The sequence below is a fragment of the Lingula anatina genome, chromosome 8, assembly GCF_051362555.1.
Source record: "Lingula anatina isolate TDL-2025a chromosome 8, LinAna3.0, whole genome shotgun sequence".
In the NCBI taxonomy this organism is placed as follows: domain Eukaryota; kingdom Metazoa; phylum Brachiopoda; class Lingulata; order Lingulida; family Lingulidae; genus Lingula; species Lingula anatina.
In genome coordinates this window covers 19,460,843-19,473,855 of record NC_141774.1, presented here as the reverse complement: position 1 = coordinate 19,473,855, position 13,013 = coordinate 19,460,843, and the positions used below count along the sequence as shown (strand labels likewise).

The 13,013-nt window shown below is 34.4% G+C and overlaps 2 protein-coding genes across 2 annotated transcripts in view; one reads left to right on the top strand and one right to left on the bottom strand.

Moving 5' to 3' along the window:
• Positions 1-9,448, top strand: part of LOC106151370 (uncharacterized) — a 28,065-nt gene extending 18,617 nt beyond the window's left edge. The window contains exons 15-20 of the mRNA XM_086994668.1: positions 2,807-2,903; positions 3,717-3,848; positions 4,073-4,159; positions 4,873-5,028; positions 5,417-5,512; positions 5,960-9,448. Of these exons, the coding sequence (XP_086850794.1) occupies positions 2,807-2,903; positions 3,717-3,848; positions 4,073-4,159; positions 4,873-5,028; positions 5,417-5,512; positions 5,960-6,112 (721 nt within the window). The 3' untranslated portion in view covers positions 6,113-9,448. The remainder of the gene's footprint in view (positions 1-2,806; positions 2,904-3,716; positions 3,849-4,072; positions 4,160-4,872; positions 5,029-5,416; positions 5,513-5,959) is intronic.
• A 165-nt stretch (positions 9,449-9,613) lies between these two features.
• On the bottom strand, positions 9,614-13,001 carry LOC106151391 (proteasome inhibitor PI31 subunit). The gene is made up of 7 exons (XM_013524629.3): positions 12,833-13,001; positions 12,264-12,410; positions 11,974-12,053; positions 11,461-11,640; positions 10,951-11,106; positions 10,467-10,535; positions 9,614-10,201 (listed from the first exon to the last, which is right to left on the bottom strand). The coding sequence occupies exons 1-7, from the start codon at positions 12,965-12,967 to the stop codon at positions 10,150-10,152; spliced, it is 819 nt and encodes a 272-aa protein (XP_013380083.3). The 5' UTR covers positions 12,968-13,001; the 3' UTR covers positions 9,614-10,149.
• Between the last annotated feature and the right edge of the window lie 12 nt (positions 13,002-13,013).

Here is a 13,013-nt window from a genome sequence, read left to right as displayed (position 1 = left end):
GTGCACGGCACCGGCGACGCCGATGACGGCGACGACAGACGCAGGTGATGGCAATATGTACAGACACATCTATATATATATTTACTGTACTGTTTGAGAACAGTAAGTGACATGGTTTTTCTTAAATGGTCATCATGGGAGCAGTGCCCAAAATAGGTTTTTTTCAAATTTTGATGCAATATTACATAATGTTTAACAGCATAATGACCATCAATTTTTAATAATAAAATATTAGTATCATGGATATTCAGAAAATGTGACTAGCAAAGGTCTTCAGGCCCATGGAACTTCAAAGTCACAACTTGAAAATGCCAAAATGTAAACAAGACAGCACTGTTCTGAAATGTTTTTTTTCCATTTTTAACAATTTTTAACATAAAACAAAATTAACAGTTTACTGCCATTTTTATATGATCAACTAAGAAAATTGATGAGATGGGAAAAATATCAATAAAGCAGTGTTAAATGTCCAATTTCTTCCATTCTGAGATTCTGAACATAGTGAATGATTGAATCTGACAAACTGCAATGATATGAGTTTATTTCCATTTTTGACACTTTATTACACAATACACGATAACAAGTTTACCATCATTTTTACAAAATCAACTAACAATGTTGTAAAGATGCAGGAAATGTCAAACAAAAACTTTTACGTATCTTATTAGTTTAATAATGAGACTGTTAACATGCCTATGAATTGAATCTGAGGAAATGTGAAAAATATGCTGAAAAGTGAAAAAACAGCATAACTTCTACAATAATGGCCCGATCATGCTGATTTTCGAACTTGACCTGCGTTTTATGAATATTCATCAGCTCTGTAAATATAAAGCCAAAAAGTAAAACTGCCTTCCACTTATCGTGTTTACAAGGAAAGTGCACGGCGACGGCATCGGCATCGGCATCGCCATCGGCATCGCCATCGGCATCGGCATCGGCGACGACAGACGCAGGTGATGGCAATATGTACAGACACATCTGTGTCTGTACATAAAAATTGATGGTCATCATGCTGTTAAACATTATGTAATATTGCATCAAAATTTGAAAAAACCTATTTTGGGCACTGCTCCCATGATGACCATTTAAGAAAAACCATGTCACTTACTGTTCTCAAACAGTACAGTAAATTTATATAGATGTGTCTGTACATATTGCCATCACCTGCATCTGTCGTCCCCGTCATCGCCGTCGCTGGGGCCATGCACTTTCATTGTAAACACGATAAGTGGAAGGCAGTTTTACTTTTTGGCTTTATATTTACACAGCTGATGAATATTCATAAAACGCAGGTCAAGTTTGAAAATCAGCATGATCGGGCCATTATTGTAGAAGTAATGCTTTATTTTTATGTACTGACACAGATGTGTCTGCACATTTTGCCATCACCTGCGTCTGTCGTCGCCGTCGCTGTCGTCGCCGTGCACTTTCCTTGTAAACACGATAAGTGGAAGGCAGTTTTACTTTTTGGCTTTATTTTTACGGAGCTGATGAATATTCATAAAATGCAGGTCAAGTTCGAAAATCAGCATGATCGGGCCATTATTGTAGAAGTTATGCTGTTTTTTCACTTTTCAGCATATATGCAACACTTTTAACACATTTCAACGAAAACCTATAGGCCTGTTGTCATGAAACTCACAGGAAAAATTGATCTTACTAAAACGCAGGTCAAGTTCGAAAATTGGCATGATCGGGCCACTATTTTAGTAGTTATGCTTTTTTTTCTTTTTTCAGCATATATGCAACACTGTAAACACAATATAAGAAAAACGGATAGGCCAATTGTCATTAAACTCACAGGAGTGGTCAATCCTGCTAAAACGCAGGTTAAGTTAAAAAATCAGCATAATCGGGGCCATTATTTTAGAAGTTATGCTGTTTTTTACATTTCCTTAGATTCAATTCTTAGGCATGTTAACAGTTTCGTTATTTAATTAATAAGATATGTAAAAGTGTTTTTTTGACATTTCCTGCATCTTTACAATATTGTTAGTTGATTTTGTAAAAATGATGTTAAACTTGTTATCGTGTATTGTGTAATAAAGTTTCAAAAATGGAAATAAACTCATATCATTGCAGTTTGTCAGATTGAATCATTCACTATGTTCAGAATCTCAGAATGGAAGAAATTGGACATTTAACACTATTCTATTGATATTTTTCCCATCTTATCAATTTTCTTAGTTGATCATATAAAAATGGCAGTAAACTGTTAATTTTGTTTTATGTTAAAAATTCTTAAAAATGGAAATAAACCCATTTCAGAACAGTGCTGTCTTGTTAGGATTGGCATGCAGTTCAAATTAGAAAGCCAGCTCAATTGGGTAATCATTTATTATTGAATTTATGCAGTTTTGTGTGAAATTTTCATTTTTCTCATTCTGGCATTTTCAAATTGTGAACTTGAACTCCCATTGGCCTGAAGCCTTATGCTTGTTACACATTTTACTTACGTCAGTATTACCTGTTGAGCATAATTAAAATTTGATGTTGAATTTGCAGTTGAGCATAATGTACTTTTGCATCAGAATTGACAGTAGCCTATTTTGTGCATTGTTATTGTCTGCTTTTTGTCTGTACATTTGACAGCTTTGCTGCCTTGTTCCACAATTCTGAAAAGAATGTTTTTAAGATGCGATAATACATCTGTCCCTTCTCTTTTCTGCTCCTTCCCCTTTTGGGAACTGATCCCTCACACGGTCTGTTTCAATGTACCTTTTCTTTTTAAATAAAACATTTTGCACTGGTATTTCCTATTTATTTGCAGTCACAGTTGGTTTGGTTTCGGTTTGTTTTGCAGGGTGATATTTGTTGTTCTCAATGGAGTTTTACAACGCATGGTGCTGTGTGTTATTTTCTTTTTCTTGCTGTCTGTGGCAGAAAGGACATTTAAACAGGTAATAGCCCACTAACTTTCATAATTGTTGTTTCTTTTAATTATTTCAAATATTAATTCAGAAAGGCTTTTTACAATTTACTAATTATTACCTTTGTATTATTTACTAATGATTTCAGAAATGATCTGGTGAAGTTTCAGGGTAAGCCATAGTATAGTAATCATATCAAGAAAGACGGTAGTTCTGAAATAAATCTAAATAATATTTTATTGATGGGCATAGAAGAGATAATACACCCAGGAATAAGACTGGGTTCCCATATCTAGATTGATCTAACAGGATCAATCCATCGCAGAGGTTTTTTTTTTTTTTTCGCTAAATTGCATTCAGCTTAAGCTGCTTAGTTGTCTGTCACCCCTACTGAAGCTGCTTAATAATTCATCACCCCCTAGCAACTTCTGTAGGCATGACAGACATCTAAGCGGCTAAAGCTGATTGCAATTTAGCAAGAAACCCCTCAGATATAGAACCATCCACATTTAGTATGATTGGGTCTGGGAAAAGTCCCTAAAAATAGATTATGCACAGCACAATCCATTAAAGTGTGAAACAACAAGGCAGTGCAGTAGAAATCAGTTCCTTTTCTTTGATATTTACAACAAATAAATCAAATCACATTTCAGTCAGCTTTTGCTCTAATCGTTTTCTTGAGTCCACAAGAATTTTTCAAACGTTCAATATTACTGGTTCACTAGATAATTTTTGTATTGTGTAAGAGGCTATATGACAGTATTGTTTATTTTATTTTATTATTATTTTTATTTTATTTTATTCATTTATTTTATTTTTGTTTATTTTTCTTATTTGTTTCAGCGATTGATGTACGCTAAACATTTCTGCTACCTCACTTCCACCCGCCGAGCTAAGAAATATGATCTCCCGCATTTCCGCCTCAATAAAGTGAGGAACATAAAGGCATGGTTGTCACTGCGCTCCTACATAAAGGTAGGTATATGTCTGTGCCACTTAGTGTTTTTAGTCATGTTGACTTTAAAGGATACATGTAGCACCATATTATGATGCTATCTTAATATTTCTCCAAAGTGTATCCTTACTCTTGAAGTAAAAATCAAAAGTAATTGAACATGATAATCTTCAAATCATAATGTTTTTGTATCATACTACACTGTGACGTAATATATGCACTATATTTCTACTTCTCGTTCCAGAAACGAGGTCCTCAGCGTTCAGTGGATGTGATAGTGTCTGCAGCATTTCTTCTTGAAATCATCCTAGTGGCTCTGATGTCTTTTCAGGTAAGTTAATGTCAGCAGCATTCCAACTCCTGTATCATAGCTATCAGTGTTTGCCTCTTTGGAAAATTTGTTGCTGGACTGAAAGTAAAGCCATCTTGAAAAGTAGCTGGACTGAATGTCTGCCAGGTAGGAAAACATCTCAGCCTGTTCTGACAGTTGTCAGCCCCGGGCAGACGGTTCAGCCTTAATTTCTAACACTGATAGCTATTGCTGTCTGTGCACTTGGATTTGATGTTCTATACCATTTCACATTAAATGACTTAGTTCTATATGAACAGCCTGATATTCAGGCCCCAATGTCTTCCACTTCTTCACATCAGAAGGAAATATCAACACCCCATACTTTAAATTGAGGGGTTTTATCACTTCCAGGTCTTGGATTTCTTTGCATGGCATTTAGACATAAAATATATGACTTGGGAACATTTCAGATATTTGCAGACTAGTATTACTATTAATTTACCTTCAAGATATATTATGACCATTGTCAGTAGCTCTTTTAAATTACACAAACCAAGTCAAGGTAATCAACTTCTTTCCACTCTGAAAAATTCTGATTTACAGGATATTAAGACATAGAAAATATGCCCTTGGAACATTTTAAAATATTTCCTGTACTACCTTTAAATTGCCATGATAATGATTCTTGTTCATTCTCATCTATACTGCCGATACTATCAGTAACCCAAACTAAAAGTGTGTTTTCTTTGTAGCTCCTAAAGGACAGTGAGGAGTATCCCAAGCACCTTTACAACTGGGAGGTCATCGTGTGGTTTGTGGCCCTGTCCGTGTTCCTCCTGAGGTTCATGACACTGGGCAGCAAAATCAACAAGAAGTACAGACACCTGTCTGTATTAATTACAGAACAGGTAGTCAAAGTTACTGTCATCATGGTTTCTGCATAGCAACAGCTGAAATGGGAGTCATTTGCACTCTTTGTGTGTGTGTGTGTGTGTGTGTGTGTTTGTGTCTGTTCGCTTGTGTGTGTGTTGCACACACAAGCAGGTGAAAAAGTAAAAGAGTTAATCTTTGTCTCAATCTTCTAACTGAAACCATTTTCTTCATACAATTTATTGGACCAGAACCAAAATTATGTTTTAATTATTAGTTTAAAAAAAGAAAAAATGTACTATGAGATAATCAAATGAAGGAATGAGGAAAAGTTTCACACAGATTAACAAGATTAATTATATTTTCCTAAACTCCTCCTGATAATCAGTCGGATATGATGTTTTGTTTTAACATGCATAATTTCAGATTAACCTGTATCTTCACATGGAGCAAAAACCACACAAGAAAGAGGAACTGATGTTAGCTAACAATGTGTTGAAGCTTGCACAGGACTTATTTAAGGTACATATTTGGTCAGGGTTGAGTTTTTTCTGCTGAATTTTGAAATTCTGAGATTTTAAATTAAATTCTGGAGGTGTCGAAGGCAGCCCCAGGACAATTATGTGTTGGGTCTCATCATAGTTCTGTGGCAGTTTTCTGACTTAATACTTGAAATTCAAAAGTTAACAGTCTATATCTGCAAATTGAGGTTTTGTAGTCTTTTTTTGACACTGGTCTTGTTATTGTTATTGCAAAACTGTCTTCGGTAATATCTGTATTACCCTATGAAACTGACGAAAAACAGTTGATAAACCTCTCCAAGGAAATGGCTTAAAAAGGGCCCCAAACACCCTGCTGTAATTACAGGAAGCCATTTTTTCTCCTCTTTTCCTACACCCCAGCACAGTGTCTGTCTGTTTATTTGATGGTAAACGCCTTTTTGATATTATCTTTATTTTTTCTTTTCAGGAGCTGGAAAGCCCCTTCAAGATCTCTGGACTGTCGGCAAACCCATTTCTCTACAACATCACCAAAGTGGTCATATTGTCAGCTTTTTCTGCCATGTTGACCGAACTACTGGGCTTTAAACTCAAACTCTACAACCTCAAGATAAAAACTTGAAAAGATGGGAGGAAATAAATGGGGAAAATGCATGAAGGATATCCAGACTGATATCTGTAACTATAGCATGAGTGTGATAAATAGAGAAGCCACACAAAGAGTTTTGGAGTCTTGGAAGTAGAAATGAAAGGAAAAGTATCAACGAAAGAGAGAGAGGAAAAGAGAGAGAAAAAAATGATGTATTAAAAATACAGGAAAGGCAGGGAGGTGAAAGGTGATCCTGGCGATTTTTTAAAAGTTGTCTTAGGAGAAAAGTGATATTGTCCATGAAGGAAAGCACATGCTTACTTGAAGCTTTACTCACTTTTAAGTCTAGACCCTTCAACATACCCACCAATAAGAGTAGAACAATCTTAGATATCTTAGATAGCCATACTTCTAGTCAGGCCTTAAATGTTTTGCTCTAATAATATGATATGAGACTTAATGTCTGTTATTTACATTGAAATTCTATGTTTACAAAACACTTCATTCAGTATTTGTTTATACCCATTTATTCTGTGTTGTTGTTTTTTATTAGTTTGACATTTTGTGATAAGTATTTTATTGTTGTTATTATTATTATTATTATTTTGGAGAAGAATGATGTAAGTGATACAATGATGTGCCACAACCTGCCATCCCCAGAATTACATGTACTGCCATATTGGTTATTATCACACCTAACACAATAGTTTAGCACTGCACATTGGCACACCTACCACATTGTGCTCATTGGCACACCTAACACACTATCTTCATAGGCACACCAAACGCATTGTGCTCATTGGAATGCTTAATATACTGTGCTCAGTGGCACACCTAACACACTGTGCTCATTGGCACACCTAACACTGTGCTCATTGGCACAACTAACACACTATCCTCATAGGCACACCAAACGCATTGTTCTCATTGGAATGCTTAATATACTGTGCTCATTGGCACACCTAACACACTGTGCTCATTGGCATACCTAACACACTGTGCTCATTGGCACACCTAACACACTATCCTCATAGGCACACCAAACGCATTGTGCTCATTGGAATGCTTAATATACTGTGCTCAGTGACACACCTAACACACTGTGCTCATTGACATACCTAATACACTGTCCTTATTAGAACACCTAACACACTGTCTCAACTAACACACTTCCATGAAGCTCTCATATTTGACACACATACTGCTAGACATCTGACTTCACATTAACATGTCCATTACTGTTTCATCAAATTAAGAAATTTGTGCCATTCCTCTTGGTTTTTACTCCTAGATAAACGATATCTTGAAGTTTTTTTATTCTAGTCATAGAAAACCTAGCATAAATAACAATAATTGTGAAGTTCTGGAACGAAGTCCAACTCAAAAATTGTTTTGAATGTGGTTGTTTATCTAGTATATTTTGCTTTAGTGGTGACCTTTTTTGGTTAGTTTAGGGAAAAATTCTAACTTGGTTTGTATCACTGGTTTGTATAGTGGGAGGACATCACCTACTGAAATATTTCCCACTCCATACCATTGAACATATTCTAGAAGATGATGATGATGAATTGATGATAATCACATTATTATTATTATTATTATTATTATTTCTTGCAATTACATGCTGTTGGATTGTACATTGAAATAATAACGAAAGGCTATAAATATAATAAAGGAAACAGGATGGTGCAGTTACCAAATAAGGCAAAAATAACTGATGCCTTATGGGGTATTGTCTATATTAAGAGATGAGAATAGTTGGAGAGACATATCAGTATTATAATTTATTATAATAGTACAGATTGAATTATCCAAGATGTACATCAGACAATGAAAACATGTTTGTGCACCTGTTTGATATGCTGTTTATGTGGAATCATCTGAGACAGCCTTAAAGTAGGCATTTGCAGGGGTGGATGGAGGCCATCTTTTGGTTCTTTGGGAAGACGGTCAGAATTTTTCATGTTTATTCTTATTCTGCCAGAAGAGGGTCAAAAATGGAGGATGGATCAACAAAGATTTATAGTTCTTAAACCTTACTGGGCTCTCTTGTATGATTCCCACTCAAGTTTTTTTCTTTTTTTTTTCACTTATGGGTGTAGTTTAGAAATTCTAACACTAAATTTGCTTTCTGAGTACATGTCTGGCTTTAAAACCCTAGGGTTCAGTTTTTACATGTGTAGGTAAAAACTAGACAAGTATATATTTACTTCGCTTTTTTTTTTTTTTTTTTTTTTTTTTTTTTTGTTAAACCAGGTTGAAGATGAATTTCAATATCCTGATATTAATAAACCTGGATAAAACTATTTGCCCACCGAAAAATTCATTTTGAGCTATTTAAAATTGCTAGGCATGTTTTACTAACATGAATATGGCATTCATGTTTGACTCTATAATGTTACAAAACAGAATTTGGATGTGTGTGTTCATGTGTTGAGAGTCAATTAAAAATATGATGGTTTTTATATGACAGATGCATTTAACATGAAGCAATGTGCGCTGCTTGCCTGGATTGAACAGTGTCTAGGAGTTTAATACTGCAACAGTTTGCAGTTCTACAATACGGTCTTGCGCTAGTAACTGCTAGGAGCTCATAGTTGCAAAGAAAATGAATGAATTATTATTCCTGAACTTATATTTCAACCCAACCCCCCCCCCCAAAAAAAAAAAAAAATTAGTAATAATAATAATCAAAATCATTCAAGATTGCAGGGTGTTATAAGATTGTCTAGGCTGTTGCATTTAGTTAGAAGGCTAGGAGCTGGTTTACCCCCCCAAAAAAAATTGGCCTGAAAATGTTGACCTTTCTAGACGTTCAACTTGAGATAAGTAAGCTCACTGGTAGTCTATTGAAATTAAAATATGGTCTTAAAAAGACAAGCTATTTATGGCATGGCTAATGTTTTAGACTACTGTACAGGTAATTTACATTTGTGGATTACTGTTGGGTAAAATTTGATGAAAGAGTTTGCAAGGTTAAACCAGTTTTCTGTCCAAAGTTTTTTGTGAAGCTGGCCTAGGCTTTTGTTGCATTTAAAAGGGGTGATTTATATTAGGTTTCAGTTTGTGGCATTTTTCCCTACTTTCCCAAATAGATCTTTCTTACAAAAATCCATTAGTTCTTTTCAGTTGTATCTTAATTTATTTGTTTTGTAACAATTTAATTATTATTGTGACGAACTGTGTAGACGGGTAAACTTATGTAGTCATTTTGTGACAGAAAGTCGTATCATTATTACGTATATAGAAACAGACAAGTTGTACTTTTTATTGAGACATCTTCAATCATATTGATTGATAAGAAATTCATGTTTGCTGTTTTTTGTGCCATATATGAGAAAAGTAAGAAATAAATTCATTAAAAAATGATATTATTTTTTCTTTGTCTTCTTTTTGGCATGTTCAATTTATTTACACTGCTTTAATGATTATTTCTTTAAAAATATTTGATAGTAAAAATATTTTGCATGTCAGAGGTTGAAAAAATGGATGATGACAACATAATGTCCATACCCCTTTTGTTTTAGGGAAAAATATTGTTGAACAGCTTTATTTGATTTATTCCCAAAATTATAACATTTAATGACATGTAACTTTCTAAATTGCACCAAAGTTTAAATATTAAATATTACAAAATTATTTTTACTGCCCAATGAAACTTCTAAACAAAACTGCTTTTACAAAAATTCTGTCTGAATTCTACTAGAATCAAAATTGAAAATAACGATGATGTAGCATTATAAAATGTGTCAAGAAACCTCAAGCTTGAAAGCTGTTCCCAGCCGTCTGAACTTCTTTTCAGATTAACTGTTCAAAATAAGAATAATCAAACCTGAAATTTTACAGTGACTACTCCTAATGTCCAGTTCTACTGGCTATAGTATACTACCCAATGATCACTGTCAGATTCCTTGGCTGTGGAGATTTTGAGAAATGTGTGTAGTATAATAACCAATAACTTTGAAATTAACTCTCAAATCAAACCCAACACTCGCCCTCTATGAACCCAAACACTTGGAACATATTTGTCCATGTGACTGATCTAAGCCAATCAGATGCTGTGAATGTGGTCACATGAACATATCATCATAACCAGGAGGAGGGAGGTGGTCTGGGTCTGGACTGAAATAGAAAAGAACAATCCCGGAAAATAACAAAAATTTGAAGAATTTACAGAATATCAAAAATTCACACAAAAATTAATTTTTACTATTTTCAATACAATTTTTGTCATTATTTATTGATTTGTTTAAGAAAAAGGTATACAAATTGAAGAAAAAATAATTTAAAAATGAAAAAATATAAATACAAATAGCCAGTCTTTATCAATATATTATATTCAAAGGCTTCAAGTTAATTAAATTAATAAATTATCAACCATACTTACCCAGCCCTATTACCACCAAGAGGCCCAGGACCAAATGGATCAAATCTGGCACCAGGTGGCACTGCTCCACTGCAAGACAAGCTTATTGTCTTGAAAAATTGTCTTATTTTATTGAGTTAATTTAATATAACAATTTGTATCCTTAGAAGGAAAAAAATCACTTCAAAATAACATAATATTTATCAATTCATTGTCATAAATTGATAAATATTGGTAAATTTTTATTTCAGTGCAAGCAATACAGAGAATTTATTCTGTTCCCTTAAATGTGTGCCAAATTTTAAAACCTTTAAACAAAGGCAAAATTTTCTTTACAAACTTGTGTCCAGATCATCATCGGTCTTTTTAGCTCTATCAAGACATATAAAATATGATGAAGTCAAACAAAGTTTCTGAATAAGGTTTGGACAAATGAACCCTCTGACTGTGAAACAACACATAAAACATTCAGTTGGAAGGTGTGCCTAAAAGGTGTTTCACTTACGGAGGTAATCGTCCCGGCAGTCCCGCACTGGGGTCTGGTCTCACTCCAGGCAATCCTCCTCTCCTGGGGTCCATCAGCATCCCACCACCCCCAGGGTGACCCCCAAATGGGTCAAGGTCAGCTCCTCCTACAGCAAAAGGATCATTCTGTTGCTCCCTATGGAGGTGAGAAACAGTGTAACAGTAACTGAAGCATCTCTGGTACAGGCTTTAGTCTTATGCACATTTTTCTTTTATCAGAGGGAAGAAAGCCTTCATATCAAACCAGATAATTGTTCCATTAATGCTATATAAATGTTTCTTTAAGTGACATGAACGCATACTATAGTTTCTTCTGCTCTGACGGGCATGAGACATATAATACTGAGTACAATAATCTTCAACTTGAAAGAATTATACACATAATTATTAATATGATGTCCAAATGTAAGTTATCCATCTTTTTATCAATGCCATTCATAAACCATACAAAAAATAAAGAGAAAAAAAGAAAAAAAAATTAAAGAATTACCATTCATGCCTGCTCCTCTGTGAATGTGACGGTGGTATCCTCAGAGGATCATCCTCATCTCTACTATGACCCTGTCCCCTCCTGCTACCTGCTGCCCTCTGGTGAGCATTCCCTGCAACAAACTCAGCCAGCAGCTCTTGCTTGACTCTTGACTGTAGTTTACTCATATTTTTGGTGGCACTAAAAATAAAACAAGGTACAATATATAAATTGCACAATCTTTTTATATAAAATAATGTTTCACTGGAAGTGTCATTAATTTTTTTCTTTATCACCATGCAAGTTACTTGTATTACAGGAGGACTAAGACAATAACTCTAAGGCAAGCCTCACAAGTTTTTACAAAATTTCAAATGACTGCACTGTGAACAATGTATCAAGGAGAAAGTAGAAGTAGAATACAGTGAATAAGATTTTTATAAAACTAATGTGCAGAAAAGACTCAAGAGTACTAGCATATACTGCATTTAATTTTCTAGAGTATTTCATCAACAAATCATACTTGTACAGTACCTGTGGAATGTAGAGAAATCTTCTGTGGCAAAGTCTTTCACCTTTATGGACATGCTTGTTACCTTTTCATCTTCATGACGCTACAAAAATAAGAGAAAAAGTCATCTTCACAATATGAATGCTGAACACATATTTTAATATAATTGTTATTTTTCTTCACTATTTGTTTGTTTGTTTATTTATTTATTTATTTATTTATTTATTTATTTATTTATATTCATTCACTCATTCATTTATGTATTTACTTATTTATTTATTATTGGTTGTCTACAACTAAATTTTCAACTTACCATCAAATGTACTAGAAGCATGCTGTCCATCTGTACAATCTTCAGCAGATATGTCTTGTGGTTGTGTTGGTACAGGAGCATGTAGACATCTTGTGACGAGTTCCAGTGTGAGGGCAACATCTCGCTTTGACGAGGATGAGCTGGAACCTTTATAGAGCCAAGACTTTGAAATATATAGCACTGGAGTCATCATACTAGTAATACTCTCTCTCTCATTCTCTCTCCCTCCACCCCGACAATATTGGCAATTTAAAAAATGCATAGCAAGAGGAACAAGACAAAATCCAAGTGCTTCTTGCATTACCGTACCCTACACAATGATATGGTTATTTACATTTACTACTTTGCATCTGCTTCGACAAAAAAAAAACACAAAAAAACACAAAAAAAAAAACACAAAAAAAAAAAAAAAAAAAAAAAAAATACCTTTTTTCGATTTCATTCATGCAGCAGGCTCACAAGACTCACAATGGCCAATAGCATTAATTTACTAGACTGTAGACAGAATATCCAAAATAGAAAGGACGGGTTTGTTGTTGATTTATGTAGTTTCACTAATTGACACTCACCCTTTCTCCGCTGCCAATGCATTTGAAATCATTGCTGACCAAGCACCAATGTAAAGAACTCACAACAACATCTTGTGCAGACGACAACTGATCTCTGACGCTGCAAAATAGCAATTCATGTCCAGCGTTAGCCATGTTTGTTTTGATTTCAAGGTCACGATATTTAGGTCATGACCTTTAT

Excerpts from the sequence above, each read along its gene's own strand:
- LOC106151391 (XM_013524629.3), bottom strand. The coding sequence starts at position 12,967 with ATGGCTAACGCTGGACATGAATTGCTATTTTGCAGCGTCAGAGATCAG. Across the intron at positions 11,107-11,460 it reads CAGAGGAGCAGGCATGAATG|GGAGCAACAGAATGATCCTT; the intron begins GTAATTCTTTAA and ends TCACCTCCATAG. Across the intron at positions 10,202-10,466 it reads CTTGGTGGTAATAGGGCTGG|TCCAGACCCAGACCACCTCC; the intron begins GTAAGTATGGTT and ends TTTCTATTTCAG.